This window comes from Ranitomeya imitator, chromosome 6 (assembly GCF_032444005.1).
Source record: "Ranitomeya imitator isolate aRanImi1 chromosome 6, aRanImi1.pri, whole genome shotgun sequence".
Lineage (NCBI taxonomy): Eukaryota > Metazoa > Chordata > Amphibia > Anura > Dendrobatidae > Ranitomeya > Ranitomeya imitator.
Window position 1 is genome coordinate 94741280 of NC_091287.1, and position 14287 is coordinate 94755566.

A 14287-nucleotide genomic window follows, 5' to 3' on the forward strand; every position below is an offset into this window, starting at 1 on the left:
CTTGTTGTTGTTGCAACACTCCATGTCTGTGCAGAAAGTCGCAACATAACCTTCTCCTCCGCTGACCTACTCAGCTACGTGTCTCTGGATTCACACCAAGTGGGATCATCTGTTCTCCCACTCCTCACCCTGTGAGTCAACTTCCTCTCCTTCCTAGTTAACTATGACTACTTGCAGCAGCAACCTCGTTACGCTGTTACACTCACAAAACAGCACTCAAGCCACATGTCCACTTTTCATATGGACAGGGACATGACTTCAGCAGCCAATGACAAGCCCTTGTGTATGGACGTTGGATAATTTCTGCGCCCCAATTGACTGCAATTTCTATTTGTCCTGATGAAGAGGTCCTTGCGACCCTGAAATACGTTGAGTGGATCCTTTTACTTGCCACCTTTTTGTTACCAGTTAAGACCCTATTGCGCTTTTTCCCAGTTTCGTTATCAATGAATTAATAGCCATCTGAGAAATGCTCTGCCCTCTAAAAGCACTTGGGCAAAACAGTTAAATTAAAAAAAAACTGTGCATCTTATTTATTTTTTTTAGAAAAGGTGACCAGTGGCATTTTAGCTGGAGAAAAGGACGTACCCTTAGTTCCACAATTTTAGTAGTTCAGTATTGCAAATGAAATTAGACATTTCATACAAAGCATAATTGCTTCAAACAGCGTCTACACCTGACATTGGGCTACAAGCCAGACGTCCAGCTACAGTTGTTCCATTGATGTCACGACATCGCTCTGAAAGGCCGTCATGGGGCACAGCAAGACAGCAGTGGAGGTCTATACACTATAGTGAGGAGTCTCACTTTTGTCAAGGATGAAATGGTCAAAAGATTGATCTACAGATCACAGGCAACACCATGAAAGGCCTTTGCGAAGAAGCCCCACACTGCTCTTACTCACAGGATTAGGGTGTGGAGTGGTACCACCCCTGGTATAGACTATTGCCTTCAGGTGACCCCAAAGATAAACATGAACAGTTTCCTGGAAAATGGATTGGTTGTCTTGGGCCAGTAGAATGGCCACCAAGGTCTCCAACCTGACCCCTTTAGACTTGCCTTCAGATGACCCCAAAGATAATTGTCTATGCTGTGAAGATATGAGATGCACAGCATCTGAAACAACGGATAATACTGGAAGCCTGTGCTAGCATTTCTTTTGTGGTGTTGCTATCATTGTGTCAAGAGTGGGAGAAGAGGGTTGCATTGACAATCCAACACAATGGGCAGCACTTTGAACACATTTTATAAGTGGTCATGAAAAGTCTTCCCCTTCCATATACTAATGTGATAAAAACAGGAAGTTGATATCACCAACCATTCCCATTTTATTTAGGTGTATCCATATATATATAGCATAGCCCACCCTGTAAATGAAGTTGTTAATTTGAAAATTTCAATGCATATTAATCCTGTGGTTTCCATAGCTCCAAGACTTTCTTTTGTGATGCAATTTCAATGTTTAGCATTGTATTTTAGCTTCATTAGGCCAGGCACTCAATCATTATGTCCTGGGTCTCAGTAGCTTCTTTATCCTAAGATTCACCCACTTTCTGCATCAGCACATGATTAGAGAAATGCGAGAGTAGGCTGGCTGATTGCACATTAATAGCCAAGCCAACTCACTTTGTATACATCTGCTATGACAGATCAGGGGCCAGCTTAACTTGTATTTATTTATTTAGTACTATTGATTCCATGGTGCTGTACATGAGGAGGGGCAACATACAAGTTACAGACATCACTTATAGCAAGGAAACTAACAATGACAGACTGATACAGAGGGGCGAGGATCCTGCCCTTGCAGGCTTACATTCTACAGGATGATGGAGAAGGAGACAATCTTTATTTTATAATAATCTTTATTTTTTATAGCGCTAACATTCTGCAGCGCTTTACAGTTTTGCACACATTATCATCACTGTCCCCGATGGGGCTCACAATCTAGAATCCCTATCAGTATGTCTTTGGAATGTGGGAGGAAACCGGAGTGTCCGGAGGAAACCCACGCAAACACCGAGAGAACATACAAACTCTTTGCAGATGTTGCCCTGGGTGGGATTGGAACCCAGGACCCCAGCGCTGCAAGGCTGCAGTGCTAACCACTGCGTCACCGTGCTGCCCGATAGGTTTTGGGTTGTGGCAGCTCTGGTGTTGGTGAGGTGGTAACGGGGCCATTGCAGGCTGTGGGTTCTCTTGAAGAGATGGGTTTTCAGGTTCCGTCTGAAGGATCTGAATGTGGCTGATCGTTGGGGCACAGAATTCTAGAGGATGGGAGATATTTGGGAGAAGTCTTGGAGGCTGTTAGCTGAGGAGCGATTCATTGTGGAGGAGTGATGGAGGTCTTGGGAGGACCAGAGATTACGTGAGGGAAGATATTGGGAAATTAGGTCAAATATATGGAGGAGACAGGTTATGGATGGCTTTTTAAGTCATTAGTAGTAGTTTGAACTGGATACGCTGAGGGAATGTGAGCTAATGAAGAGATTTGCAGTGGGGAGAAGTGGTGGAGTAGCAAGGAGAGAGATGAATTAGTAGGGCAGCAGAGATAAAGATGGACTGGAGAGGTGCGAGAGTGTTAGCAGGGAGGCCACAGAAAAGGATGTTGCAGTAATTGAGGCGGGAGATGATGAGGGCATACACAAGCATTTTAGTGGGTTGACAAAAGGACAGATCCCTGGAGATATTTGAGCTGGAGGTGACATGAGGTGGAAAGAGCTTGGATGTACGGTTTGAAGGACAGGGCAGAATCAAAGGTTACTCATAGGGAGCAGAGTTCCAGTACAGGGGAAAGCATGATGTCATTATTATATATGTCATATCAGACTCTCACCTACCATCAAAACCTTCAAAAAGAGCCTGAAGATCCACCTCTTCCGACAAGCCTATAACCTGCAGTAACCACCGATCTACCAAACCGCTGCATGACCAGCTCTACCCTACTGTATTCTCACCCATCCCTTGTAGATTGTGAGCCTTCACGGGCAGGGTCCTCTCTCCTCCTGTACCAGTTATGACTTGTATTGTTTAAGATTATTGTACTTGTTTTTATTATGTATACCCCTCCTTACATGTAAAGTGCCATGGAATAAATGGCGCTATAACCAGGGCTGTGGAGTTGGTAAGCCACAGTTGCGACTCCGACTCCTGGATTTTATCAGGTTCCGACTCAGACTCCTTCATAAATGGTCAATTCGTAACAATAAATTTACTGTTGTCAAATATTAACATCGTGCTTATTCAGTTTCTCACAATTATATAAGTAATCAGACCACTTTGAGCAAAAACTATATTAGAATACAATTAGAATATAGCAAATAACTTTTCTAAACTTTTCTAAACTCTAGTAAGTAAATATGCAATAAACACTTATGCAGTTAATAAGAAGAAATCTATAAATTTGTCCTCAGAAAAAGTATTGCCTCTGTCAGATCCTCTTTCATGGATGCCCTCAAATCTGATCTAATTATTTTGAGAGCAGAGAACAACCCCTCTACACTAACTTGGGTTGGTAGCAAAGCAGTAACCACTCGGGCAACATCTGACAATGTCAGGATACAGAGAAATCGCTTGTTGCACTGTTATTTTTGATGAATGGTCAAATTTCTCAATTTCTTTTAGTGCACATGAAAAATTCTGCTGAAATGTACTGGCTGTGTTCTTTGATGGGGATGACACTTCTATGCGGGAACGCTTTGCACGGTCCTTGTGATCCAAATATTTTTTCGAAATTAAATTCTTCATCAGTTGATAAGGGTGAAGATGTGGCAGGACAACCAAATTCTTCTTGTTCCTCCTGACTGTTCTGCAACCCTTTCATCCTTACTGCTATTTCAAACAGAGCTTCTTTTCCTTTAGCTGTTGATCATCTAGAAGAATCCGATGCACTGGCTCTACATAAACAGCTGCCAAAAGAATGTTATTTTGTAATAGTAGCTCCTCTCTTTCATTGATGTAGCAATGCCACTTGCAATTAACCCTCCTCTTTGGGACAGGCGAAACACTAGGTTCTTCCACTCCTTTAGGCCGGTTTCACACGTCAGTGGCTCCAGTACGGGAGGTGACAGTTTCCTCATGTACCGGAGACACTGACTCACGTAGACACATTAAAATCAATGTGTCTCTGCACATGTCAGTGTGTTTTCACGGACCGTGTGTCCGTTTGAAAAAATACGGAGACATGTCAGTGTTCGTGGGAGCGCACGTGTTACACGGACCCATTAAAGTCAATGGGTCCGTGTCTAACACGTACGGCACACGGATGCTGTCCGTGTGCAGTCCGTGTGCCGTGCAGGAGACAGCGCTACAGTAGGCGCTGTCCCCCCAGCATGGTGCCGAAGCCGCCATTCATTTCTTCTCTCCAGCAGCGTTCGCTGGAGAGAAGATATGAAAAATCTTTTTTTTTTTTGGTGTTTAAAAAAAAGATCCCTGTCCCCAACCCCCTCCCACCCCCTCCTTCCCCCTGTGCTCCCCCCCCTGTTAATAAAATACTTACCCCTCCCATAGGGGTGGAGCCGCATATTCATCACTGTAATGAGTGGTACCACGTGACCACTCATACAGGAGAAGCTGCGGCAAGGAGAGGAAGCAGCGAGGGAGCCGGGTAAGTATTTTATTAACAGCGGGAGGGGGTTGGGGACAGGGATCTTTTTTTAAACACCAAAAAAAAAGATTTTTCATATCTTCTCTCCAGCGAACGCTGCTGGAGAGAAGAAATGGAGAGAACGAATGGCGGCTTCAGCACCAGATGCAGGGGACAGCGCTTAACTGTAGCGCTGTCTCCTGCACGGTGCGTGTGGTACCCAGTAGGCACGCAGATGCCGCACGTGTGCCACGTGAGCACACGGACACGGATAATTCCGGTACAGATTTTTCCGGTACCGGAATTATCTGGACGTGTGGGACAGGCCTTTAGAAAATACCTAGAGTTAAGTCCTCTGCTTGTAATTTTTTAGTCATTGTAAATGGGTGCTCTAGCAATTTTTCCAGCTCAGTCACCTGATTCCACTGACTTTCATTTAGCGTCAGTTCAGGGTTAGCCATGTCTACAAGAAAGGTTTTCAGTTCAACCAAGCGCTGAATCATTAAAAGGGACTGTCACCTGAATTTGGAGGGAACAATTTTCAGCCAGAGGCGGGGTTTGCAGGTGTTTCATTTACCCTTTCCTTACCCGCTGGCTGCAATATTGGATTGAAGTTCATTCTCTGTCCTCCATAGTACACGCCTGCGCAAGGCAATCTTGCCTTGTGCAGGCGTGTACTACGGAGGACAGAGAATGAACTTCAATCCAATATTGCAGCCAGCGGGTAAGGAAAGGGTGAATCAAACACCCGAAAACCCCGCCTCTATGGCTGAAAATTGTTCCCTCCAAATTCAGGTGACAGAGTCCCTTTAAGTAAGTACTGCCCCATCGTGTGGCTTGATCAATAATTGCCCCTTTTCCAGCACGTCTCTTCAAAATTGAGTCAACTTTAGGGGTTCTGGCAACAGTAGCCAATTTTCTCACCTTGCCAATCAGTGCAGCAGCATGTCCTTCTTGCAGACTGTCTTATAGCCAGCTGTAGCATATGCACAACAGCGCATGTGATGAATGAAAGAACGTATTGACAGTTTCAACAAGATCTAAACTCATGTTGCTGTTCATCTGAAGCAACTTCAGTTTGCTCCTCAGTTCCAATACTGTGTTCCTCTATTTCAAAAATTTCTGTGTCTGTGGAACCAGAATGTTCTTCTAGCTGCTGGTCACCATCATTACTCTCATTCATTAGCTTAATAGTACTTACCGTATATACTCGAGTATAAGCCGACCCCCCTAATTTTGCCACAAAAAACTGGGAAAACTTATTGACTCGAGTATAAGCCTAGGGTAGGAAATGCAGTAGCTACCGGTGAATTTCAAAAATAAAAATAGATGCTCCATACCGTTCATTATGGCCCCATAGATGCTCCATGTAAAACTGTGCCATATAGAATGCTCTGCACCGTTTATATGGAGCATCTATGGGGCCATAATGAAGCTGTGCCATATAGAATGCTCTGCACCGTTCATTTTTGCCCCATAGATGCTCCATATAAAACTGTGCCATATAGAATACTCTGCACCGTTGATTATTGCCCCATAGAGGACCATATAAAGCTGTCCAATATATAATGCTGCTGCTGCAATAAAAAAAAAAAATCACATACTCACCTCTCTTGCTCAGGACGCCGGCGCTTTCCATATTTACCTGCTCCTCGTGCGGCTCCGTCTCCAGCACTGATGCTCAGCAGAGGGCGCGCACTGACTACGTCACCGCGCCCTCTACCCTGAGCGTCACTGCCAGAGGATGATGGAGACTGAGCCGCATCGGAACGAGGAGCAGGTAAATATCGTGCAGCGCTCCCCTCCCCGTATACTTGCCTGCTCCTGGCGCGGTCCCTGCTTCTTCCACCGCTGCATCTTCTTCCTTCTTCCGGTCACTGTTACCGCTCATTTTCAGTCATGAATATGCGGCTCCACCTCTATGAGAGGTGGAGCCGCATATTCATGACTAATAAGCGGTACCATGTGACTGGAATACAGGAAGAAGATGCAGCTCTGGAAGAAGCAGGGACTGCAGGGACCGCGCCGGAGCAGGTAAGTATAACTAGACAGCCCCCGCTCCCCCTCCCCTGCCGACCCCCGGGTATGACTTGAGAGGGGGACTTTCAGCCCAAAAAAATGGGCTGAAAATCTCGAGTATATACCGTATCATATTTGAAGCATTGTCAGTTACGACAGAAAGAACTTGCTCTTAAGTTCATAGTCTTGCAGAACCTTTTCCACCAAGACCTGGAGAAACTCACTGGTGTGATGAGCTTTGGTGTCTTTTACTGCCAATGTCTTGGTAACTATTTCATTTTTGTCACAAACAAAATCGGACATTGATGGCAAAATAGTTCACTCTGACGTGTGCAGGCATCCATTTTAAGAAACAAAAAAAAAAAAAAAAAACTCTCAAGCAGGGCCGGCTCCAGGTTTTCGAGGGCCCCCGGCGAAAGAGTCTCAGTGGGCCCCCCCCCCTTTAACACATACCCCGATTTATGATGCACAGATACGGCAGAGAAATGTATAGTACAATGCCAGATTTCACTTCTTACATGAGTGACAGCTATTGTAGATTCTGCAGTGTATATATACAGGAGGAAAGGTGCTGTGCAGTGTATATATACAGGAGAGGTGCTTTTCTGTTTTGAGTTTTTCTATGAAACAAAGACTTTTCTACATAAACAACGTTGTTTGGTTTTGCGGCACCAACAGATCTGTGCTACAAAGTAACAGGTGGCTCGGGCATTAATGAGGGACCTGATGCTGAATCCTTTCCACAAACCCTAATGACCCAATTAGTGCCCCGTCATTAGAACCTCATTAAACGCCTCCCTGTCCCGAGCAGTCATGTACAGTATGGGGGGATCCTGCAGCCCACCCGTGACTGCTCCATACCATACACTGCCCTCTGTCGCTCTCACTATTATCCTGTGCATTTCTCTGTCATCGTTACCCCATGTTACACTTGTCACCCCCCCACTACAGAGTAGCAGGGCAGCCAATGTCACCCCCTCCCGGACCCTAATGGCAGCAGGAAATGTCTGCTCCTCTATTGGTTTGGAACCTGATTTAATCAAGGAATAATGTGGATTTGTTGCTGGTGGCTGCAGGTGAAGGGTTAAGTGATGCCATGTCTTTGGTGGGAGCAGTGGCAGCTGCTGGGACCTGGACAGAGACAACCAATGTTGCTGTGCCTGCACAGTGTGATGTGGAGGAGAGAAGCTGAGACTCCGGAGCAGAAATCACCCACATGCCAGCACTGGGCAGAGTCCCTCCAGTCACCAGCCTGGGGCCACGGGACCCCAACCTACAGCCCACAGCTCAGATTTATCCATGGCAGCAGCTCCCCTTCCTCCTGGCATCTGGTTAACCCCATTTATGCGGGTCGGATTGTTATCTTTAAGGTTTAGCAATAACATTCATACAGATGGGAAGGGGTTAAGCTTCTTCCTACCCCACTGGTGCAGGTTTGGTGCAGCATGCATGTATTCTGGGTGAGCTGGGCGGCTTACAGGCTGCACCCCACCAGCTGCTCCTCCAGACTTCGCCCACATTTTTAGGCAGTGGAGACAGACAGCAGCAGACTGAGCCACAACTGCAACCACTGCTGGATACCATAACACTCACTCAGTCACTGGTAGGACGGAGCTCCTCGGAATCTGCCTGATAAACTTCAGCACTGTCTGCAGCCACCCAGGGGGGAGAGCAGAGAACATGCTCTCTCAGCCCACAATGTCACACTGGCTGCCTTCTGTTAACCCCTATGTGTGCCTGCCTGGACTGACTGAGTGAGAAGATGCTTGTGTCAGAGCTGGCACATAGGGGTTAAGAGAACGCAGCCAGCAGTGACTTTGTGGGGGGAGAGAGCATGTTATCTCCTGCTCTGCTCTCCCAGCTGTATCTATGACAGCATGAGTGGGCCCCCCCCCTCTCCCCAGGGCCCCGGCATTTGCCCGGTGTGCCGGGTGCTGACGCCGGCCCTGCTCTCAAGTGACGTTTTCCAAGTTCTTTTTTTTGTTTAAAAGCTTCTTCGATTACTAATTTTCTAATACATTCTCCAGAGAAACACCAAGCTTGCGGGCCATTTCCCCATTCAGACACAAAAGCTGGTCATGAAAATAATGAAATAGGCACACTATCCTTTACAACAAGCTCTATGATCTGTTTTTTTTTAAATGTATCTACTGTCATTGTCACAGTATCTTTGTCACTGACAAAATATCTTGCAATCGATGGCTGCAAAGTTCTCTGCTCCATTGTTTGGCTGGAAGAGCAGAGCACTGGTTCATTGGTTTGGATGCAGTGTCTCATCCACTGCTTTCAGAACTTCTGGATGAAAGCGCTGTAAATGTCCCTTTAGATTAGAAGCTCTGGTAGGAGCATTTTTCTTTGCCTGAATATGCACTGATCTTGGCTTCACAGCATTTGTTTTCGTCTGGATCATTTGTCATACACTGACAGACAAAATGTTTTCTATCTTGAGTGATGGTGAAATGTTCAAATACAGCTGATTTAATGTGACGCTTCTTTGACATTCTCAGGTTTTTAATTCTGCATTCACAAGCCAAATGACAATTGTTTTTCCTAAAAACAATTGTACAAAATTATTGCCAGGTCGTACAACTGATATAGTGGTCAGTAATACGGATATTCCTCATGTACTCACAGTTAACTGATGCAGAGTTTGTTGAAAGGATAATACTTCTTACAGTCTTCCTCTTCTGAGTAGCAGCTTTGAGATGCTTGGAAGAAGCACACCAAACATCTAGTCTAGAGGAGGAGCTTTACTACTAAGAATTTGCAACACATTTTCACTTTCAGTTTCATACATTGTAAGTAGGGGGGGTTGGGGCAGCATGAGGTTAACCAAGTATAAGATTAGATAAGGGCAGTGGAGAACAGTGAGGCTATGTGCACACGTTCAGGATTTCTTGAAAAAAATTCCTGAGAATTCCGGACATTTTCTGCAAGAAATCCGCATGCGTTTTTGCCGCGGTTTTGATGCGTTTTTGCCGCGGTTTTTTCCAGACACTTCCCAATGCATTTTGGAGTGGGAAATCCGAAAAAAAAAACGGAAAATTAATGAACATGCCGCGTTTTTTGCCGCGATGCGTTTTTTTCGCGGAAAAAAACGCATCATGTGCACAAAACATGCGGAATTCATTCTAAATGATGGGATGCTTATTGTATGCTGTTTTTTTTCGGTTTTATAGCGTTTCTATCGGGAAAAACCGCGAAAAAAAACGCAACGTGTGAACACAGCCTGACACACAAGAAGTAAGAAATGTCTCTATCTCCAGCAGAGCTGCTTATTACTGTTCTTAGTTTGATAGAACATATATTTGAATAACATTTATAAAATTCATATGAAAGTTCAATTATGAAATATTAATACATTTTTTTTTTTAAAGCTGGAGTCGGTACATTTCTACTGACTCCAACCAAAACTAACTCCGACTCCACAGCCCTGGCTATAACAATAAATAATAATAATAATTATTATTAATGTAGATAGAAGTTCTGTTAGTGAGGAAAGTTGATGAGTTCAGATTTGTCCACATTGAGTTTGAGGAAACGAGAGCAGAAGGAGGATATGGCTGATCGACACTCTTTAGACAGCAGAAAGGCAATGTCTGGGCCAGAGAGGTAGATTTGAGTGTCATCAGTATACAGGTGGTACTTGAATCCATGGGACTTCATGAGTTGTCCCAAGCCAAGTGTTCTAGGACCCTTACTCTACTCAGAGCCTGGGGGACTCCAACATAGGGATTTATGAGGAGGTTGTGTGGGAGATTCTGAATGTGCAGTTGGAAAGGTAGGAGGAGATCCAGGCTAAGGTGAGGTCTTTGATGGCAAAGGAGAAGATCTGTAGTAGGAGACAGTGGTCAACTGTGGAAAGAAGAGGACAGATCTAGAAGGAGTATAGAGTATTGATCGTTAGCTTTGGATAACAAGTAATCACCAGTCTTCTTGTATTGATTGCAAGTCAGCAGCCAGAAAGGGATATTTAGTCTATGAGCACTTTGTGCCACACAAGATTTGACAAAAATTAATATATGAATTGTAAATGCTTACCTTCAATCGTTGTGCAAGGATGAGCACAACCCTATTAAAACGTATGGGGTGCTGCAAGATGTTCCTTATACTCTGAGCTTGTTGGATAAAATGCTGCACTGAACAATATAGGTTTGATAAATCTTTCAAGGAAGTAAAGTGATACATCCAAGGGCACACTTGAAAGTATACCACCACATTTGAGCTTTTTTTTTTTTTACATTAGAACTGAAAATCTAGATCCTCCTAGATGTAATGTTATTGTTAACACTTTCACAGTGGAAAAGAGACTACAGCATTTGAAGCGCCCCAAGAACCATAGACAAACAGGTTTGCTCAATTTCATAAAAAAAAAACAACAACTTTATTCGTATAAAAATTTGTATTAAAATTTACACGTCATACTCAATTTTTTACTGAAAGAAAAAAAAATGATCTAGTGGTATTGAATTACAACACAATCTCACAATGCAAGGCCATACAGTTACTTATAAACCTGTCAATCAGCACAAAAGATCTTTCAGGCTGGTCATATGGAAGTATGTGGCCACCTCCCCTGACTATTACCTAGAAAGAGAAAGAAAGTGGATTAATTCAGCAGTAATAAAAATGACCAATGAAGTGAGTCAGTACAAGTACATAGGACACAGGCAATTAGCATGCAAATACAGTCATAGTCAAAAGTATTGACACCCCTGCAATTCTGTCAGATAATACTCATTTTCTTCCTGAAAAGGATTGCAATCACAAATTATTTGGTATTATCATCCTCATTTAATTTGTCTTAAATGAAAAAACACAAAAGAGAATGAAGCAAAAAGCAAAACATTGATCATTTCACACAAAACTCCAAAAATGGGCCAGACAAAAGTATTGGCATCCTCAGCCTAATACTTGGTTGCACAACCTTTAGCCAAAATAACTGCGACCAACCGCTTCCGGTAACCATCAATGAGTTTCTTACAATGCTCTGCTGGATTTTTAGACCATTCATCTTTGGCAAACTGCTCAGGTCCCTGATATTTGAAGGGTGCCTTCTCCAAACTGCCATTTTTAGATCTCTCCACAGGTGTTCTATGGGATTCAGGTCTGAACTCATTGCTGGCCACCTTAGAAGTCTCCAGTGCTTTCTCTCAAACCATTTTCTAGTGCTTTTTGAAGTGTGTTTTGGGTCATTGTCCTGCTGGAAGACCCATGACCTCTGAGGGAGACCCAGCTTTCTCACACTGGGCCCTACATTATGCTGCAAAATATGTTGGTAGTCTTCAGACTTCATAATGCCATGCACACGGTCAAGCAGTCCAGTGCCAGAGGCAGCAAAGCAACCCCAAAACATCAGGGAACCTCCACCATGTTTGACTGTAGGGACCGTGTTCTTTTCTTTGAATGCCTCTTTTTTTTCTCCTGTAAACTCTATGTTGATGCCTTTGCCCAAAAAGCTCTACTTTTGTCTCATCTGACCAGAGAACATTCTTCCAAAACGTTTTAGGCTTTTTTAGGTAAGTTTTGGCAAACTCCAGCCTGGCTTTTTTAATGTCTCGGGGTAAGAAGTGGGGTCTTCCCGGGTCTCCTTCCATACAGTCCCTTTTCATTCAGACGCCGGCGGATAGTACGGGTTGACACTGTTGTACCCTCGGACTGCAGGGCAGCTTGAACTTGTTTGGATGTTAGTCGAGGTTCTTTATCCAACATCCGCACAATCTTGTGTTGAAATCTCTTGTCAATTTTTCTTTTCCGTCCACATCTAGGGAGGTTAGCCACAGTGCCATGGGCTTTAAACTTCTTGATGACACTGCACACGGTACACACAGGAAAATCGAAGGGATCCAAATATCTCAGCTTAACTGAAGATTAGACTGAAGATAGAAATCTAGACCTGCCATCACTGAGGATTACATTCCAACTAGAAGGATGGCATCCACTGAATATACCTGAACAGGAACAAGTAAGGTCATGGATTCCTTTTCATGCACATCTCCCAATATAGTGTATAAAATTCCCTGTAGGATCCTATATTGGGGAAACATCGTAGTTTATAACAATCTACACAGACAAGGAATTAACTGGACACATCTGTGGGAAAACATTTCTTTGGACTTTGTGGGTAACTGACATTTAATCTTAATACTGCAAGGACATTAAGAGCAGAAAATCTGGGAATTCAAGTCGATAAGGAGGTTCAGGTTCTAGATTAAAGAAAAACTCCAATATTTTCAGAGGATAAACCTTGATGGGAGCATTCATTATAAAGCACTGTGCACTTAGGTTATGTTCCCACAGTCCGTAAACTCTGCGGGTTGGATTCTGTACAGCCACAGCGTCCAACCTGCAGCGTCCAGATGTTACAGCATAGTGGAGGCGATTAAATCCCATCTCCACTATGCGTGCAGGGACACCTCCGGCTTCCTTGTGTAGATAGACATGCGGTGCGTCTTTCCAGACTGCAGCATGTCAATTTGTCTTGGAGACACTCAGTCTCCGCAAGATAAATATCACCGTCCGATGTATAGGACCGTGATTCTGCACGGTTCAATGAACACCTGAAGAATCACCTGCGTTCAAAAGCCGGCAGCGCTTTGAACAGAGCGGACATTTGCTGCATCCAATGTGCTGCCGGTTTCTGCCCGTGGAAACATACCCTTACAATTGCTCATTTTGCCTTTCTACCAGCTAACTTGCTTTGTAGAAACAGGAAGGCTCTTGTCCCTGCATTTGTCACAGTCTGATTGCTGGCTGTCCGCTTCCAGAGACGTTTGCAGTGAGTTATGCAGAGAACAAAATCAACCTCATGTTTTTACATAGAGCTAAGGGTACCGTCACACAGTGGCATTTTGATCGCTACGACGGTACGATCCGTGACGCTCCAGCATCGTAACAATATCGCTCCAGCGTCGTAGACTGCTGTCACACTTTGCAATGTACGACGCTGGAGCGATAATTTCATGACGTATGTGCGATGTAGAAGCCGTTGGTTACTATGCGCACATCATATACGATATATGTTACACCATGCGATCATGCCGCCACAGCGGGACACTGGACGACGAAAGAAAGTTTCAAACGATCTGCTACGACGTACGATTCTCAGCGGGGTCCCTGATCGAAGGAGCGTGTCAGACACTGCGATATCATAACTATATCGCTCGAATGTCACGAATCGTGCCGTCGTAGCGATCAAAATTGCACTGTGTGACGGTACCCTTAGAAGGATTCAGCTAGTCCGTTTTTTAATCACATGATATACATAATGCAAAAGCAGAATTAACTGAGTAGAAGGGCAAAGTTTTTCGTATTGATCTGATCACATTTTATTATGCCTCTTTGCAGCCAATATTACATTGTATCTATCAACACATACACCCTATATAATTTTTATGGCTGCCAGGTGGTACAGTTCAGTGGGAATCTTTGTCCAGAGATCCCACAGACTGGTCTGAAGTGCACAGCTCCTGCATGAGTTACGCATACATGCCAGCTACTTTTTAAATCCATCCTATGAGTGCCTTGAAACCCACATTTACTTTTGGGTAGAGTTTTTTGGCCTGGGTGACGTTAACAAGGTGGACTTAATCCTAGCTAAGTGGTTGTCCAACAGACCACCACCGATCAGCAGAAAGAATTAAATTACAAATTTAAACCATATCCAGATTTAATGAATTAATCATA

General features: G+C 44.1%; 1 protein-coding gene across 4 annotated transcripts in view; it reads right to left on the reverse strand.

Moving 5' to 3' along the window:
- Positions 1–10984: 10984 nt before the first annotated feature.
- LOC138642037 (probable serine carboxypeptidase CPVL) overlaps positions 10985–14287 on the reverse strand; it is a 133473-nt gene continuing 130170 nt past the window's right edge. For all 4 annotated transcript variants that reach the window (XM_069729930.1, XM_069729932.1, XM_069729933.1 and 1 more), the window contains exon 13: positions 10985–11188. In XM_069729930.1, coding sequence (XP_069586031.1) covers positions 11072–11188 — 117 coding nt within the window. In that variant the 3' untranslated portion in view covers positions 10985–11071. The remainder of the gene's footprint in view (positions 11189–14287) is intronic.